Consider the following 19105-nt stretch of genomic DNA (forward strand, 5'->3'; position numbering starts at 1 on the left):
TTCAGTCACTCAGTCATGTCCAACTCTTTGCGATCCCATGGACCATGGCCACCAGGCATTTCTGTGCATGGGAATCTCCAGGCAAGAATACTGGAGTGGGTTGCCATGACCTTCTCCAGGGGATCTTCTGGACCGAGGGATCAAACCCAGGTCTCCTGGGTCTCCTGCATTGTAGGCAGATTCTTTACCACTGAGATACTGGAGAAGCCCATACAATGGAATATTAGCCATTAAAAGAACAAAGTTGGGTCATCTGTAGAGATGTGATAGAACTAGGGTCTGTCACACAGAGTGAAGTAAGTCAGAAAGATATTAATGCATATATGTGAAATCTAGAAAAGTGGTACTGCTGCTGCTGCTGCTAAGTCGCTTCAGTCGTGTCCGACTCTGTGTGACCCCACAGATGGCAGCCCACCAGGCTCCCCCATCCCTGGGATTCTCCAGGCAAGAACACTGGAGTGGGTTGCCATTTCCTTCTCCAACGCATGAAAGTGAAAAGTGAAAGTGAAGTCGCTCAGTCGTGTCTGACTCTTCGCGACCCTATGGACTGCAGCCCACCAGGCTCCTCCATCCATGGGATTTACCAGTCAAGAGTACTGGAGTGGGGTGCCATTGCCTTCTCCGACTGTACAGCATGGGGAATTATACTCAATACCTTGTAATAACCTATAATGAAAAAGAATATGAAAAAGAACATATATATGTATAACTGAATCACTTTGCTGTACAGCAGAAACACAACACTGTATATCACCTATACTTCAAAAAAAAAAAGAAAAACTGTAAAATAAAAATACAGCTACTATATTTATTGACAGAAATTTGCAGGAAAGTGGACCTGCAATTCAAACCTGCGCTACTCACTTCTCTCTACCTCATCTGACTTATTCGGTCTTTCGTGTATTCATATATTCTCTCACAGCTCATTTATCATCTCCCATGTCACTCCTCACACATGCAAATATCTCACATAAACACAACACAACTGACATTTTCTTCCAGTAGATTCTAACACACATATGGAGCTACAGCGTGCATGAAAACGAAACTCAGAAAGGATCAAACACGCCATGTGTCTCCCTCAAAAACTCTATCCAACCTCAGGAGCCATCCAAAACGGCGTTCCTACAGATGTGTTCCGACGGTGCCAGGTGCTGGTGAGCTGAGCAGACACGCCTGGAAGGAAGAGACGAGACTTACTTTCTTGCATTCATTACTCAGGTTAAGGAGATTTCAACTGCAATAAATCTGCTTACAAACAAATTTGATTCTCTTACAGCTGCCACTGGACTTGAACTTCACCTTAAAGCATCCAAACTCAGGATGTCTGCATAGCCAAGACATGCAATGGCCCTCCTATTTTCTATTTCTCATATCCAAACCTATTCAAACTTAAAGCCCCATGTCAAGCTTAAATTTCCCCATGCTGACTTCATCTGCTCCAGATTATACTAATCTCTACAGCCTTGACTTTCTAGATTTTTATATTTGTCTATATTGCATATTTTTGCACATGGTTGTGATTTGAATGGTAGGCTCCCTTTGCTCCTTTCTCTCACTACTAATGGAGTAGGATATGGCAACCCACTCCAGTATTCTTGCCTAGAGAATCCCGTGGACAGAGGAGCCTGGTGGGCTGCTGTCCATGGGGTCGCATAGAGTCAGACACAACTGAAGTGACTCAGCATGCATGCATGCATTGGAAAAGGAAATGGCAACCCACTCCAGTATTCTTGCCTGGAGAATCCCAGGGACAGAGGAGCCTGGGGGGCTGCCATCTATGGGGTCATTCAGAGTCGGACACGACTGAAACAACTTAGCAGCAGCAGCAGCCCACTACTAAATTCTAGTGAACTGGATTGTTTGATATGGTGGCGTACACATAGCAGATGACTTGTGAATGCAAATAAAATTATTTTCCATCTATCATCTTGGGATAAATCACACCTGACTGGAAGTTTCAAATAAATTATTGGGGTTGGCCAAACAGTTCCCTCAGGGTTTTCCATAAGCTGTTATAAGAAAACCTGAATGAACGTTTGGTCAGTCGATCACATCTATTAATATTTAAACCAACAGCATCAAGTTATTTTCCTTTAGAGAGACTACACACAGAAAGATTAAAATGAGGAGGTTTAATGAAATATTTCAATCTTATCATCCCATTAATTCTACCTGGTTAGATACAATCATAACTGGCTCATAAGAAAATCCAGAGTATAGTGTCCCTCCTCATGGCTCATACTTCTGTTCCTCTGGCTGCACGATGCTTCTTCACTTGACCTCACTCTGGACTTCATGTTTTTCAGTTGCTAAGTCATGTCCGACACTTTGCGACCCCACGGACTGCAGCACACCAGGCTTCCACTATTTCCTGGAGTTTGCTGAAACTCATGTCCATTGAGTCAGTGATGCCATCCAACCATCTCAACCTGTTGCTCTCTTCTTCTGTTAGTTCCAAATTGTAAACTTGAACTCCCTGACATCCTTGCTTTGAAAAGTACCTCCTGGGTGTCACATTTGTTTTAGGCTCTGGCTCTTTACCTTATAAGTCAAGTAGAACAAAGACGCTAATTGAGGTTTAAAACTGGATATATCTGATACCTCCAAGATGAGGTATCAGATTCAAAGGTCATGAAAATTCAAAGGTCATACTCAGTCAAAAGAGCATTTCACTGGTGGAAATATACTTGGTCTGAGAGCTAAGTGGTATGTTTTGGTTCTACGTTCTTTCCCTCAAAGACTTCCTCCACTAATGTAGTATGTGGGATCTTGTCCTAAATGGGATCTGTATCTAAGCCGTCAAATTTTGCCTTTAAAAATTTTATTATTTGACAGAAAAAATATCCTCATGAAATTGTTTTTGAAATTCAGAGAAGATGAACTAATCTGAGATTGAAGGTTCTCTTGAATATTTCTAACAGATGATCTGAAGAAAGGGAATAAACACATAACACACGTTTCTCCAAAATGCACATCTCTCCCCAAGTATTTTATCTTGCAGAAAAATTAAACGTTAATCTAAACATTTCATCTTGTCTTTTTCTATGAATTAAAGGCATAAATAACTAAGCTTGACTTTTATGACAATATCCAAGTACAGTAATTTATTTCTATAAGTAGGAAGAGTAAATGGATTTTAAAGAAATTTAATTTAAAATTGATTATAAATCTATTAAAATTTACTCTAACAGTTTCTAATGATTTATGAAAAATCAAAAATTCTATTTTTCCCTCAGTAAACATTTGTTTCAACTTAATAAAGAATTAATTTGAATTCTGTAAGAATTCAAATGTCATTTAAGCAAAATGTAAAAGGGGTAGAAAATAAACATGATTCAGTAAAATATCTAAAGTTCTGCTTCTGGCAAGAAAGTGACAGACTAATCATTTGATAGTTATTTCTTCTTTGTGGAGATAAAGAAAAGATGATGTTGCTAGAATCGGCATTTTTCAGCAAGCAGGCATGCCCTGGTGTTTGAATTTATAGATATGGATGACAGGAAAGGGCCGTCCCTCCACATTCCACAGGAAATATATGGAGAAGGATGCTGATAAGTTCATTAGGATGTATTATGGGATCCAAGACAGACTATTCAGATTTTCTCTTGGAAATGTGAATCTTGAGTGGAGACAGCCAGGCAGGGAGGTGACTAGAGCAAGTCACCCAAAGTCGGGGCTCTCAGGTTTAGCCCAAGTGATGCTGCTCCGGGTGATGCTGTTCTGGAGGTCCAGGGACACCACAGCCCTTTCCTAGGAGGCCAGATCGCCCAGTCTCTCCCTTGACTTCGTATGTCACTCAGTGCTATTTTCAGGATCATTGCCTAAGTGGGTCAGAGTTAAGTTTCTGCTGCCTACAATCACAGAACTCTAATACAAGAACAAGAATGATTTCACACATAAAGGAGCAGATTAACAAGGGTAATGGCCAATAATGATGAGTTTACAAAGCCTAAGATCATTAGGTTTTATATTAATGTGATAGTGTATTACTTTTATCTATATTAATATAAATTTAGAATTTTTTAAAGCAAACATCTGGCCTCCAAACTCCTTTCTTGATCACACTATTCCAAACAACAAGGAACTTCTGAGCAAGCATACCTAATACAGACATAGACTACTTTCCATATGTTTCCAGATATATTGACATATATGTTATGAAACATACAAAGATAATTTTAAAGGATGGTATTAAACTATTAACTATTATGACTATTTCATAATTAAGTTGGCTATTTCTTCACTCCAATGGTATATCTGGGATAATGAGTTACGATGCTAGTGGTGAAGTGAAAGTGAAAATCACTCAGTAGAGTCTGACTCTTTGTGACCCCATAGACTCTCTCCAGGCCAGAATACTGTAGTGGGTAGCCTTTGCTTCTCCAGGGGATCTTCTCAACCCAGGGATCGAACCCAGGTCCCCCGCATTGCAGGCTGATTCTTTACCAGCTGAGCTACAAGGGAAACCCAAGAATACAGGAGTGGGTAGTCTAGCCCTTCTCCAGCAGATCTTCCCGACCCAGGAATCACACCAGGGTCTCCTGCATAGCAGGTAGATTCTTTACCAACTGAGCTATGAGGGAAGCCCACAATGCAAATGGAGTATCATATATTAAGAGTTTTTTGGGATCCTGCAGAAAGGATGTTTTACACCTGGTCCCTGTAAACTATATGGAAACAAGAAAAATTTAGCCTGGAATGTGAAGCAGGATAAACAAAAAAGTCTCAAATTAAGTGAAAAAGGAAAAATGCAAGTAGGTAGAATAAGAAACCCCTGAATCTGAAAATATTAGATGATTCTCAGGTTAAACACAATACACACCCCTAAGAAAGAGTGACAGAGGAAGCATGTTTCTTGAATGTTTCTGCAATAACTGGTAACTCCAAGATCATCTTTCCAACAGAACCAACTTCAGAGATAGAAGGCAGATTAATGGTTAAAACATCTAACATGATCATTTTCAGGTTAGTAAACTTCAGCTGGACAGAAAAGTGAGTTTCCTAAGGACAAAACAGCATTTTTACTTAACATAAATTCCCACAAGAAAATTAGCTAATAAGGTATAAAAATGAAAAATTCAGTTTAAAATGATGGACATAATTAGTTTAAAAGGCAACAAGAACCCAAATTATGAGTTCAGGAGCTGCAGGAAGTAAAGAAGTTTAGGAAAATCATCTTGTCCAGAGAGGAGCTAAGGGAGTAAGTCACCAAAGTAAACAGTTATATAAGCATGTCAAAGAAGAGGCCAAAGATGGAAAATTCCAGGCAGAAAGTTGGGATACAGAGAAGATATTAAAAGGAACAGAAGCCAACAAGAGATCAGGCTGAATGGAAAACAGATTAGGAGAGGGCAACAAGCCATTAAAAGTCAAAGCCACAGGAACATTAAGGAGGTTTGTGTCAACGATTCTTCAGCACTTTGCTTTGATTATATTGCTAGGGAATTATCCTGAGCTGTTTGATGGCTGGGCAGCCACCCTGTCCCCTATAGCTTATGTCCTGTTTCCAAGGGGGAAAAATGTGCAGGATTTATATTTGTGGTTAGGACTCAGGTCTGTGAGAGTGAGAAGAAATATCAGATATGTGGTTTCCAAGATGGTTCAAAAGACCAGATGACTTCAGGGAACTTGATTTGGTATAACCACAAGACAAGACCCTTGCCATCTCAAGGGAGCAAAGGAAGAGCTTGGGGTTTTGTTGTTAAAAGCAAAACACTGCAGGAATGAGAACTGGGGCCATAAAATTTACTATAACATCTAATACCCTCATTTTGTTGGTGTGGTTAGGACGTTGTGATGATTAATTTTGTGTGTCAATTTGGCGGGCCATGGTGCCCAGACATTTAGTCAAATGTCCTTATGGATACTTCTGCGAAGGTGGTTTTCAGATGAAAATTAGCATTTAAATCAGCGGACTTTGGGTAAGACTGATTATTGTCTTTAATGTGGATGAGCCTCATCCAGTGAGAGACTGTGACAGTGATCTCCATCAGATGAGGACTTCTGCCAGCTGACGGCCTTTGGACTCAACCTGCATTTTTTCCTGGGGTCTTCAGTCCCCCATCTGGTTTTGAAGTCATCAGGCCTCCACAGTCACCAGAGCCATTTTCTTAAAATAAGTTTCTCTATATACACACAGTACACATCCTGTCTGAGCTGTGTCTCTTGAGAACTCTGACGGATGCAGATATCAGGGCTGAGAGTGGTGCCAGAGGCACAGAATCTTAAAGATGAGTTTTCTGAATTGGTCATGGGATTTCTGGAATTGACACTTAAATCTGATTAGATTCAAAGACATTAATGGCTCCATTTCCAGGAGTCAAGAGAGCACCAACAATCTATGGCATGATATGGCGAGAGATACACAAAATACCATCATTGAACAAGTATAATTAAACACTCACTAGAGGAACAGATCAGTGTGAGCATGCATATGATATCTCTGAACATTTTGGTCAAATGAATAAGTATATTGAGACTGGCTGGTTGCTTTTAATTTCACCGGACAAAATGAGGAAAGAAAGGATGAGCTCAGGGATTCAAATTCCCAGGAAGTGCTGCATGAATGACCCAAAAGCTTCCACATCTGCCCCCAAAAGAGACCCTTTTCTCCTGCAGCCAGATTTGAGACTGATGAAAACCAAACCCAGAATCTCATCCTGCAAGTGGCTGGATTAAGATGCAAACTGAACTCCCCCAACCTCAGAGGGTGTCTGCCATCAAAATACAGGCAATGACTGGGAAGCAATGGGATCCCGAAACCTGGAATGTAGGTGTATGAGAAGATCCTATTGAAGGTGAGGGCTCTGAACCCCTAAATTCTGATCAATCTTCTCTGCCAGTAGAGGTAGCCTCTCTCAGCCCATGTGAGGAGATTAACCTTGCCTTTGCCCAAGGAAACTACATTAATGGTCTCCTCTAATATAGTTGCCTTAGAAGACACTGATAATTCTCAACATCCACCCCAATCACCTCTCTTTGCTCCTACACCTATAATCAGACTCTAGTCCCACAAGAACCCTACAGATGTGGCAAAAAGAGCTACTTGACTTTTTAAACTTTACGTAGACAGGAATTCAGAGAATATGGGTGGGAGTGGATATTAAGGATGTGGTATGTGGTGGAAGGAAAAACATAAAACTTGAATCAGGCTAAAGTTACTGACATGAGCCCACTAAGCAGACATCTTATCCCTAACATTGCATCTAACAAGTTTGGCTGGTTGGCTCAGACATGGATCAAAAAGTGGCCTCCAGTAAACGAACTTTAAACACCAGAACTGGTTCACTCTAGAGGAAGGGATGCAAAGACTCAGGATGACTGTAGTGTTAAGAGGGGGGTCTATCATTTAAGACCTAAGATCCCACATGCCACAGGGCAGTTAAGCCTGTGTGCTACAACTAGAGAAGTGCCCATGCACTGAAACAAAGACACAGAGCAGCCAAAATTTTAAAAATAAATTTAAAAATGTAAAAAGAGAAGCTGAGAGGAGATATTGGGTTTCTCCAGTGAGACAGGAAGAGGCAGCAAGCTGTCCTGGTTCTTGCCTTCTGTCCTTCTGTCCATTCTAGTCCCTTTCATCCTGTTCTTCTTACCCATGAGACTGCCTTGCGAATCTTACTCACTGCTGGAGCTAGTTTGCGGTTCCTGTCCTTACAACTGAAAGACCCTTGACCAAGACATATAACTCTATTTGTAACGTTAAACTTCTTAGTTCAACTTGAGAAAATATTCAGTCTGAAACACTGGAGACCACAGCTTCAGCTCGAACCACAAGGTCTAAAATAAAGAGCCTATTTATTCATGGTTTTGCTTTACAAAATGAAAGAATTTATAAATACTTTTCCTTTCAAGTAAAATAAAGGTCACCTCACTGAAGTACAAAAATAAATTTGAGCTGAGGAAAATATTAATTTTTTGTATAGGTATGAAAATTCTCAAGCTCTGCCAACTTTTAAAAATGGTTCTTTCCTCTAGTTTCTTTTTTTTCAATATATCATTTCATTACATAAAGCACTAGTTCTCCAGTTTTCAAGATGCATAACATTCAACTACCAAATACACATATTTGGTAGATATACACGTAACATATTACATAATGTTTAAACATGTACATAAACATCTTTAGACAGCTGTATTGTCTCCAAATTTTCTCAATAGTTTACATTTTTTTTGACATAATCTCGACCTTAGTGAAAAGCTGGCAAGAGAAGTACAAATAATATTCTTTCCTCAACCATATAAGTATGCAAGTATGTAAACCACCGAATGTAAGTGGGCTGCTTGATGCCTTTTCACCTCCAAATACTTTAATGTACAATTGCTACAAACAAGGACGTTCCCCTACATACCAGCAAAACAACTAATAAAACCAGGAAATTTAACACCAATCCCTTTCTACCATCTAGCCTACAGACTTCATTCATATTTCATCAATTGTCCTAAGTATCCTTACAACAAAATATGTCCTTTCAATGAAAAGATCTAATTCAGGATCACATGCTGCATTTAGTTGTCCTATCTTTTTGGTCTCCTTCAACCTAAAGGAGTTCCCTTGAACTTCATGACCTCAACACTTTCGTAGGATTTCAGGCTAGTTATTCTGTAGAATGCTCTTGAACTTGGACCTGTCAGATACTCCCTTGTGATTAATGTTTTTGGCAGGGCTATCATGGAAGGGGAAGTCTCACTGTCTCCTATTAGGTGGTATGTGATTTCCACTTCTCACATAGTTGTATTCACTTTGTATACTTGGTTAAGTCTGTGTCTGCCAGGCTTCTAGCTTGTAAAGTTTTCTTTTTTTCTTTTGTATCTAAGTATCTTATGTAGAGGTATTTAGAGACTAAATATCCTATTTTTAATCAAAACTTAACTCACCAGTTTAGCATCCACTGAAGTTTTTGGGTGAATTAATTATTACTATGTGCTAAGTTGCTTCAATCATATCCAACTCTTTGTGACTTCATGGATTGTAGCTTGCCAGGCTCCTCTGTCCCTGGGATTTTCCAGGCAAGAATACTGGAGTGGGTTGCCATTTCCTTCTCCAATTATTACTATGATGGGTGCCAAAAGATTAAAAAAAAAAAAAAACTTCACTATTCCTTCTACATTCATTAAGTTGGCATTCTTCTGTAAAGAAAAGCTTTTGATTTTTTCCATTCATCTATTGATGTCTGTAAGTATGCAAGTATGAATTTAGGGATTTCTACTTTATTCAATAGATACCATTGTAACATCATTATTATCATTACTTTGATGCTCAAATTGTCCCAGATTTGGTCAATGAGAATCACTTCAATGTGGCTTCTACATCCTTTTGACACTGTCTCCATCATTCTTTGAGCTTTTCCTTACTTTTTGGCACATCAAGTTCCAGGATCAGCTTGTACAGCCTTAAAAAAATCAGTCTTTTCCCACAAATCCTTGCTTCCTATTAGTTGAGAATTGTGTTTAAAAACTAAGAGCTAGGTACTCGATGTGCTTGCTCTTGGGGCATCAAGCATGCATGTCCTTTTAGGGGACATAGCCAGATAACCGGGACTGCTGCTGCTGCTGCTAAGTCACTTCAGTCGTGTCCGACTCTGTGTGACCCCATAGACGGAAGCCCACCAGGCTGCCTCATCCCTGGGATTCTCCAGGCAAGAACACTGGAGTGGGTTGCCATTTCCTTCTCCAATGTGTGAAAGTGAAAAGTGAAAGTGAAGTCGCTCAGTCGTGTCCGACACTTAGCGATCCCACGGACTGCAGCCTAGCAGGCTCCTCCATCCATGGGATTTTCCAGGCAAGAGTACTGGAGTGGCTTGCCATTGCCTTCTCCGGATAACCGGGACACACACACATTAAATTTATTTTTATATACCTCTCTGTATATCGAAAACCCTGAGTTCACAGGGACACTTCCAATGCAATCCAGAATCATGGGGTTCAGTACTCTTTCCATATTCATAATTCTCATCTCTAACAGTAAGAAACCTGACTCCCACTCATCTCAGTATATTTCCTCATAGTATCGAGCCCCCTTTATGTAACCTGACAAGCTCCATGTAGACCCCCAGCGACACGGATCACCTTCTTATGCAGTTCAGGCTCTGACAGCTTGACCATCCCCCTAGACAAACACTCTCTTTGTGTCCTCATCTGGGACTCATCGTCCCAAGCCAAGCCACCACTGCTCCCACCCTCCCACCAAGGACATCCTTCTCACCCCTTTCAAGCCCAAACCTCATGCTAAGTTGCACCCCGACTCCCATGATTACTCGGCTCCACTGAACAGCTTTTGAGTGATTCCAGAAAAAAGGAAGGAATGGAGGGAACTTCACAGTTTTTAAGTTCAGGTGGACCTGTGTCATGTGATGCTACAGAAATGGGTTATTAATGAATAAGTCACAACTTCTCTTTGACCTACATTACTCATTGGGGATTTGGCCTAAAATTGGGCATGTGGGTACTAAGAGATTGAAAGCCATAAAAATACTGTCATAAGAACGATGTCTAAATAAATCACAAGAAGTACATTCCGTACTTTTGTATTGAAATGTTAACTATTCCATTAGAAATGAAGGTCTCCAGAGAGAAATCTGTAGAAATGAGAACTGAGTACTGCCTTAGTCTATCCTGCATTTTCTATTCCAAATGAGGACTGCTTTTTCAGACCTTAGTTGACTTGCCTAAAGGGGTTTGTCTCCTGGGAAGTCATGTTATTTATTGACTGATCGTATACCAGTGACTGTTAATGTATTTCATTAATAACGTCTGCAAGCTCACTTGTCTTTTTATGCTCTGAGGCAGCTGGTGAAAGTCTAGCCCACTTAAGAAGAAAACAAAAGGTTTTCTTAAAGGCTGCACTTATAACCAGCACTAGCAAACTGAATCTTACTATTAGTGTAATTAAATAGCTTGATATTTAAAGTTAATATCCAATCGACTCTAGCAAAGGGCTATTAAAAAAAAAAAACAGAAATAGGCACCAATATTGGGAATTCAGATTTTTCATTATTTAGCAACTATTTAAATAAAGTATTTTCTTATCATTTTCCAAGTACCTACTATATGTACAATACTGAGCTAGGGGTGAGGTGGAAGTATTATTTTACAATAATGTTAATAGGGCAGATTTTTTAAATTATAAAGTGTCAATAATTATACTAAGCAGCTCACCTGTATTATCCCATTTACCTTCCACAATGATCAACCATATGAGATAGACACTGTTTTTCTTATTCTTGTCCCTGGAGATTTTAAGTGACCTTCTCAGGGTCACAGAATTATATGGAAAGTCCTGCTTCCCATTCACTCCTTCATTCAAGAGTATTAACTGAGCACTTTTAACATGCCAGGGCCAAACTTGGCTCTGGGGACAGAGTGATAGACCAAACAGAGACTCTGCCATCCTGAACCTCACACTTTAGCAGGGGGAGTAGTCAAATTAAACACATGAATACAATAGAGTGTGACAACCGGCTGGCTGAAGAAAGGATACAATGCATGTATACAATGGAATATTACTCAGTCATTAAAAAGAATGAAATAATGCCATTTGCAGCAACATGGACCTGGAGATAATCATACTAAGTGAAGTAAGTCAGAAAGACAAGGACAAATATCGTATGATATTCCTTACAGGTGGAATCTGAAAGAAAGTATACAAATGAACTTATTTACAAAACAGAAACACATTCACAGACTTTGAGAATGAATTAATGGTTACCAGAGGGAAGGGTGGGACGGGGAGGGATAGACTGGGAATTTGGAATTGACATATACACACTGCTATATTTAAAACAGATCACCGGCAGGGACCTACTGTACAGCACAGGGAACTCTGCTCAAGATTCTGTAACAACCTAAATGGGGAAAGAATTTGAAAAAAGACAGACGTATATATATATATATATATATAAAACTGAATCACTTAGCTGTATACCTGAAACTAACACAAAATTGTTAATTAACTATACTCTAATATAAAATAAAAATTAAAAAAAAAAGAATAGAGTGCTGGAGAGGTTCTCAGCCAGGCAGACAGAAGTCACCTGGGTACAGCAACAAGGGGAGGCTTCTATGCAGGGAAAGCATCGTGTTTGTAACTGGTCACAAAATTCAATGACATTATACTTAGATACATAGCAAAATGCAATTGTCATTTCTTCATTTGGTCTCTCACTATTATGGCCTCTCCTGTGCCCCTACCCAGGGGTTCGCCAGGTAGCTCAGTGGTAAACAATCCACCTGCCAACGCAGAAGATGTAGGAAGCCGCAGGTTCAATCCCTGGGTCAGGATGATCCGCTGGAAGGGGAAATGGCAACCCACTACAGTGTTCTTGCCTGAAAAGTCCCGAGAGAGGAGCAGGGAGGGCTACAGTCCATGGAGTCACAAAGAATCAGACATGACTGAGTGACTGAGCAAGCATGCTTCTATCCACTGGCTGGGAGAAGTACAGCTTAGACCCAAATCCTAAGTCCTTTGAGAAAGAATTCATTCTCTCTTGGATGAAAGCCCTCACTCCATCTCTGCCTTCACTCCATCTCTCAGACGGCACCCCTTTCTTCCCTCCTGAAGATGTTACTGTCTGTACAGGATGAGGGACAGCTTATAAGACCTTGTGGAGAGAAGAGAGTGGGTCCTGGGGTGTGGTGGGTCTCCAGTCTCTGGGCCATGTGTCTCTCCCCCTGGCCTCGCATGCCACGGTCTGCATCTGGCGAGCCTATGGCCTGTTCTGCAGGCAGGCCTTCCTGCAGACCTTCCTGGCACATGAAGACTCAGCCGAGGCGACAAGGTTCTAAGGTCTGGCTGTGATTCCTACTCAGACTTGGCCTAGGTGATCTGCTCTGTGCCTCACCGTCCATCCTGAGCAACCCCCTCTAGAAACTCCCCAGCCAGACTGGAGTTATTTGGGGTTAATGGGAACAGAGGATAAGGGTCTGGAGAACTTTGGCAAGCATGAGTGCTCCCGCTACCTAATCAGTCTCCACCTCCAGGTCAGGACCACATGGTCACTGCCATCTGGATGGCACAGACTCTGCAGGGCCCTCCTCTGGGGTGTGGAGTGACGGTGGTGGAAAGAGTGAGGTTAAGGGCTCCCTTCTGCCTCTTGTCACCTTCACTTTTCAAAAGCTCATTTTGCTGTCCCACCTCCTTCTCTGTTTCACCTTTTCACAATTACCCGAGACCCTGAAAGAGTTTCCATCTTCTTTCTGTTCACTCTTAAGGGAAACCCTATAATGGATTCCTGGAATTCCCCCTCCATATTTTAAAGAGAAGGTAAAGCAATTTAGACAGACCTTCCTGGGGACTTCCCTGGTGGCTCAGATGGTAAAGCATCTGTCTACAACGCGGGAGACCTGGGTTCAATCCCTGGTTTGGTAAGATCCCCTGGAGAAGGAAATGGCAATCCACTCCAGTACTATTGCCTGGAAAATCCCATGGACGGAGGAGCCTGGTAGGCTGCAGTCTGGGGTCGCTAAGAGTCGGACACGACTGAGCGACTTCACTTCACTTCACTTCCTGGGGAGATAAACTGGATCTTGCTATACACTCCTATTTTTTATTATTAACCTCAGCCATCTTATTGCATTCCTTCTGAAACAAATCTTAACCTCCCCCGAGACAGAGAGATGCCTCTGGCAGATGGGTGAAGATCACATTCTTGCATAAACAAGAGAAAAGCATGTTAACCAATTTTGAAGTACTTCCTCCAGCACATATATAAGAGCCCTAACCGAGAAAGAGGGTGGGTACATTTAAGGGACTGAAAGAAGTTGACCTGGCCCGTAGGTCACAGGATGAGGGAGTCCCTCCTGCGCACCAAGGGGCAAAACAGGTGTTAATCACTAAGTGCTTACTCCAGGGCAGCTGAGAGGACCGTAAGGTCTACAGGAAACCATGGAACAGAATACTGAACAAGAAGGTGGCCAGGTCAGCTGAGCTTTCTGGCTGCAGATGGAGTGTGGACAATGGTCTGGAAGGAAAGGAATAAGACTGCATGCAGGGGGTTAGTGAGGTGTAGCTGCAGGAGCCCAGGTCAGAGATGATGGCGAGGACCAGGGAGGAGTGATAAAGACATGGTCTGGGGATTTATAACAGAGAGAGAGAAACTTGTGACTCACTGCAGATGCAGGAGGTGGCTCAAGAATCAGAGATTTCTGAGATTTCTGGCTTGAGCAACAAAACAGACACTAAGACTTTTTCTAAGACAAGAAACTCTTGATATGAAACAGATTTCCGGGAGTGGATGAGGTGGTGGAGTTCCATTCTGGACACTTGGAGGACTGTCAGCCATCCAAGAACAGATCTTCAATATCCAATAATGAGCATACCGCACACTTTATGAGGTGAGAAATTAAAATAAAAATGTACTCTAAACCCCTTTACTCCCAGCTGTGGCCTTCTCTGAAAATCTGATTTAAACATAAAATGAAGACATTGATTTTCAGTTTGATTCGGCAGTTTGGGGCTTAGCACATCTTATTTCTTCTGCCCTTGAGAAATTTTACTCTGTATGCACCTCCATCCTCAAGTTTTAATTCATATGAAAACCTTAAACCATGCTAGGTGAGTTGAATCCATGTCCTTTTATGATGGAGAATACAAATATAAGCATTGTTTCATATGCAAATAATAGCATTTTGGCATCAGACACTAGGAACACATATCATAGGCTCTTTTCTAATTGGTGTTGACAGCAAAGTCTTTAAATCAATTAGTATAAAACCAAAGTTCTCATTTTGTCCGCTTTCCAACTTATGATTACTTTCTAAAGATATTGTAATAAAGGCCACTTTACTTATTATTCAGGTGTACATTTTTACTCTGAACTACTCCAGAGGGTGTACCAGAAAGTTGCTTTTCTCAGAGTGACTGGTTTATCAAGGGTATTTTTTGGTGTGTGTGTGCCTAAAGAAGATGTTTATTTACACTTGTTTTAACAATTTTCGTCGGGCCTAGCTCAGCGGGTAAAGACTGCCTACAAGGCAGGAGACACAAGAGATGCAGCTTCTATCCCTGGGTCGGGAACATCCCCTGGAGAAGGGCATGGCAACCTACTCCAGTATTCTTGCCTGGAGAATCCTGTGGACAGATGAGCCTGGTGAGCTACAGTCCATGGGGTCACAAAGAGTTGGACATGACTGAAGCGACTGAGCTCATGTATATTGTAGCCACATTTTAGAACAAGGGAATTATTCGAGTTCAAGTTAAATTCTAAGTTCTCCATTTGGGTCCGTTAAGAGTAGAGCCAAAATTATTCTGAGGAGAGTCATGGCTCTGTCCGTGGTGCACTGAAGAGTGTTTTTTATTGTTTTTTAGAATTTCAGGCACAAGTTCTTATTAGTAGCCTAACTCAGCCAGATTGTTCAAATGCACAGCGCTGAACTCAACTATTAACACACACTAGCTGCATTCACTATCAAGCTGCTCTTTAGTTTTCAAATGCTCAGCTGAGGGGGAAAAAAGCACATGTGTGGTCATTTGAAAGATATGCTATTCAGCTGTTCCTGTCTACATGCTCTGAAGTTCATTCCTGCTGCTGCTGCTGCTGCTAAGTCGCTTCAGTCGTGTCCGACTCTGTGCAACCCCATAGACGGCAGCCCACTAGGCTCCCCCGTCCCTGGGATTCTCCAGGCAAGAACACTGGAGTGGGTTGCCATTTCCTTCTCCAACGCATGAAAGTGAAAAGTGAAAATGAAGTCGCTCAGTTGTGTCTGACTCTTAGCGACCCCATGGACTGCAGCCTACCAGGCTCCTCCATCCATGGGATTTTCCAGGCAAGAGTACTGGAATGGAGTGGGGTGCCATTGCCTTCTCCAGAAGTTCATTCCTAGGTGAAGCCAAATCACTAGAGACCCACATACTTGGATATTAAAACAATTAATTTCTAAAGTGAATTGATTACTTTCCCTAAGCTTCATTTCCCAGTATTCAAAGTGAAGGAAGATTCACTCGTTCACTCAATGATTACTCACTGAACTACTCTTCCCAAAGTATTAAGTCTACAAAATAGAAGACATAGTTCCACTTCTTAATGACCCCATCTATCTACTAATGTGTGCTTAAGTATCTTTATCTACATATAAAGACCAAAAAGACCATTATCATCCTATGTGATAAGCACAGAAATACAGAAACATACAGAGGAGAGATACCTTCCTCAGCTTGAGTGCAGGAAGGGGAGGATGACAACAATACCGACATGTCCTAGAATAATGTCACCCACTCTCTCTGGTGTCACGTGTTACTGGGGATTCAGTGAGAAGAGGGGGAGAGAGCTCTGTCATGATTGGAAGAGGAGGAGCAGAGGTATCAGCTATGGTGCCCCTGGCTCCAACACAGACACTCTCAACTGGCTCAGCCAATGTGGAAATGTATTATTTCATGTGACAAAAGGTCCAGAGACAGGGGAGGTTCAGAGCTGATTTAGCGGCTGGACCGTGTCACCAAGGACCCTCCTTCTTTCCTTCTTCCTTCCTCCTTATTTTTTCTCTACTGTCAATGCCTAGAAAGTAAAGCTGATGGAAACTGATCAATCATACTACTCATTTTGCAGCTCAAATTCATGCACTTCAAACAAAATTTACCAAAATCTACGAGTTTAACTCCGCCTTCAGTGGTTAACAGGATGTTATTTCCTTTTATATCACGGTGGATAGTTTTGTTGTTATGCAGATGCTGAAGTCCCTGGAAGTGGAAAATAAATATGATGACTTTTGAAGGAAATACCAAATAAAAACACATTTTATTTCAGAAGGATGCATTTATACAAAATCAATAGTGAACACATGTTAAGATTAACACTCAAACCTTCGTAAATGTTTCACATTGAGTTAGTTGAGTCAAAGTACATCATGTCCACTTTGGACTGAAAAAAATTTTGAAAAACCAGGGCATGATCCTGGCCTTTAGGAAATATTTTATTTAAAATGTGCTAATCTCAATAGAAGAAAAATTCTAATACTTATTCTAAATAATGGCTGTTAAAAATAAATAAATAATGGCAAATAAAAATCTATTAGTAAAAATATACAGAATCTACCTTCATCATCATTGATTTCAGAAATATACCTAGGAGATCAAAACTCAGGATTCTGTAGACACAAGGAGGGTAGATTTTTAGTGGAAAAGAGGAATTAGTTATGCTAAATATTTCAGATTTTGCATCTTACTCTTGCATCAATAAATACTAATGAAGTGTTTTTTCTAAAAATAGGATACACATTTTTTTATTTAACTAGAACTGCCTCATAATTAATGCACGAATAATTTAAACTGCCTTACCAACAGTGCTTCACGTAAAATATAGGCAATTATGGGCTCACTCATTCTTTTGCCCTCCTTCAGAAATCCTTTCACAAGATCTGTCACTGATCCTCCATTGCACAGCTAAAAAAGAATATTTCAAAAAAAGAATATTTTTAGATATCAAAATGGATGTGACATTTTAAGTACTTGCTATAAAAGGTTTTCTCGAAACATTTAAAAAACTTGTTCCAATTTTTTGTTTCAAATGATTATTCCCATCATTGTTATGAGTTTATAAATGAAAATATAAACTTGTACTAGTATACAATCAATTATTGGAACACAGTTTCCATACGAATTAATTTTAGAAGAGAATCTGGAGAAGTACTGGGCTTGACTTTTAAATTCAAGGATAAGAATTATGATTCTACAAATTAGTTTCGAATTTTAGGACCTAGAGCTCTTAAAACTACTCTTGATTCCTGATGCCATTGTTGTTCAGTCACTTAGTCATGTCTGACTCTTTGTGACCCCATGGACTGCAGCACACCAGGCTTCCCTGTCCTTCACCATCTCCCAGAGTTTGCTCAATCTCATGTCCATGGAGTCGGTGATGCCATCCAACCATCTCATCCTCTGTTGCCCCCTTCTCCTGTCCTCAATCTTTCCCAGCATCAGGGTCTTTTCCAACGAGTTGGGTCTTCACAGTATGAAAAGGCAAAAAGACATGATTCCTGATAGTTTAATTAACAGTACAGTATGACCTTAGTAGCCTATAGTCCATGGCTATATACTGCTTCATTTGTGCATTAACTTGAAAACATACTTCCTCTCTGGTAAAATCTCAGAGTGCACTGAAATAAGGATTACAAATAGTATTTTAGAAAACTATATTAAACATCACGGTTCGTAACTTTTTCCCTTTGCATCTCTCAAGAGCAGAAGAATCTAAAAAGAAAAGCAAAAGGGAAGAACATGGTAGGGGAATTTTTCACATCTGGGTTTCTTCCAAGCTAGGTAACATGAAGTCCCACAGCAAACATTACAAGGAGCTACATGTGGCTCAGATGTTAAAGAATCTGCTTGCCAAAGCAGGAGACACAGGTTCGATTCCAGGGTTGGGAAGATCCCATGAAGAAGGAAATGGCAACCTATTCTACTATTCTTGGAGAATTCCATGGACAGAGAAGCCTGGCGGGCTACAGTCCATGGGGTCACAAAGAGTCAGACACGACTGAGCAACTGAGCATAAGCAGAAGCATATTTGCAGAGGAGAGAAACAGACATCCACGGTGGAACATGAGTGGGGACATAACTAGCCAAAAGGCCCCAGCAAAGCTTTGACCCCAGGAACACCTGGTCCCCTAACCTGGGATCCTTCAGTCTTTGCTGTCAGCTCTGTCTCTCCCCACAGGGCTCTGATCCACGGTCTCCTTGCTCTTACCCTGACCTCTGGGGTCTCCTCTGTCACCTCAGCGCCTGAGAACTAAGAGTTGTCATTTCCTCGACTCTACTGACCTAAACGGAGTAGACAAAGGTGAAAGGAAGTGCGTTCGTAGCATCCTTGTCTGAAATACTGAACATATTTTCTCTCAAACTTTCCTCTAACATGGTAATTAGATTTTATTGGATGCCTGAACATTTCTGATATATTATGAATTATATAATAACAGTTGTATTGAGCACAGACTTTATGCTAGCACATTCCTAACCCATTTACATGCATTATCCATATGTCTCACCACTCTGTAAAGTAGGTATTATTATCATCTTCATACAAAAGATTGGGAAAGTGAGGCATAAAATGGTAAGGTAACTCAGGAAAGATCACATTGTAGTGACAGAGCTAAGACAGGAACTTGGACAGCC

At 40.8% G+C, this 19105-nt stretch overlaps 1 protein-coding gene across 1 annotated transcript in view; it reads right to left on the reverse strand.

Moving 5' to 3' along the window:
* The window catches only part of MYO3A (myosin IIIA), a 177660-nt gene that overhangs the window by 128251 nt on the left and 30304 nt on the right, over positions 1–19105 (reverse strand). The window contains exons 4-6 of the mRNA XM_055428556.2: positions 17273–17377; positions 16576–16675; positions 1100–1176 (exon numbers count right to left, since the gene is read on the reverse strand). Coding sequence (XP_055284531.2) covers positions 1100–1176; positions 16576–16675; positions 17273–17377 — 282 coding nt within the window. The remainder of the gene's footprint in view (positions 1–1099; positions 1177–16575; positions 16676–17272; positions 17378–19105) is intronic.

The sequence above is a fragment of the Moschus berezovskii genome, chromosome 15, assembly GCF_049115385.1.
Source record: "Moschus berezovskii isolate FMDL1 chromosome 15, NW_MosBer_1.0, whole genome shotgun sequence".
NCBI lineage: Eukaryota > Metazoa > Chordata > Mammalia > Artiodactyla > Moschidae > Moschus > Moschus berezovskii.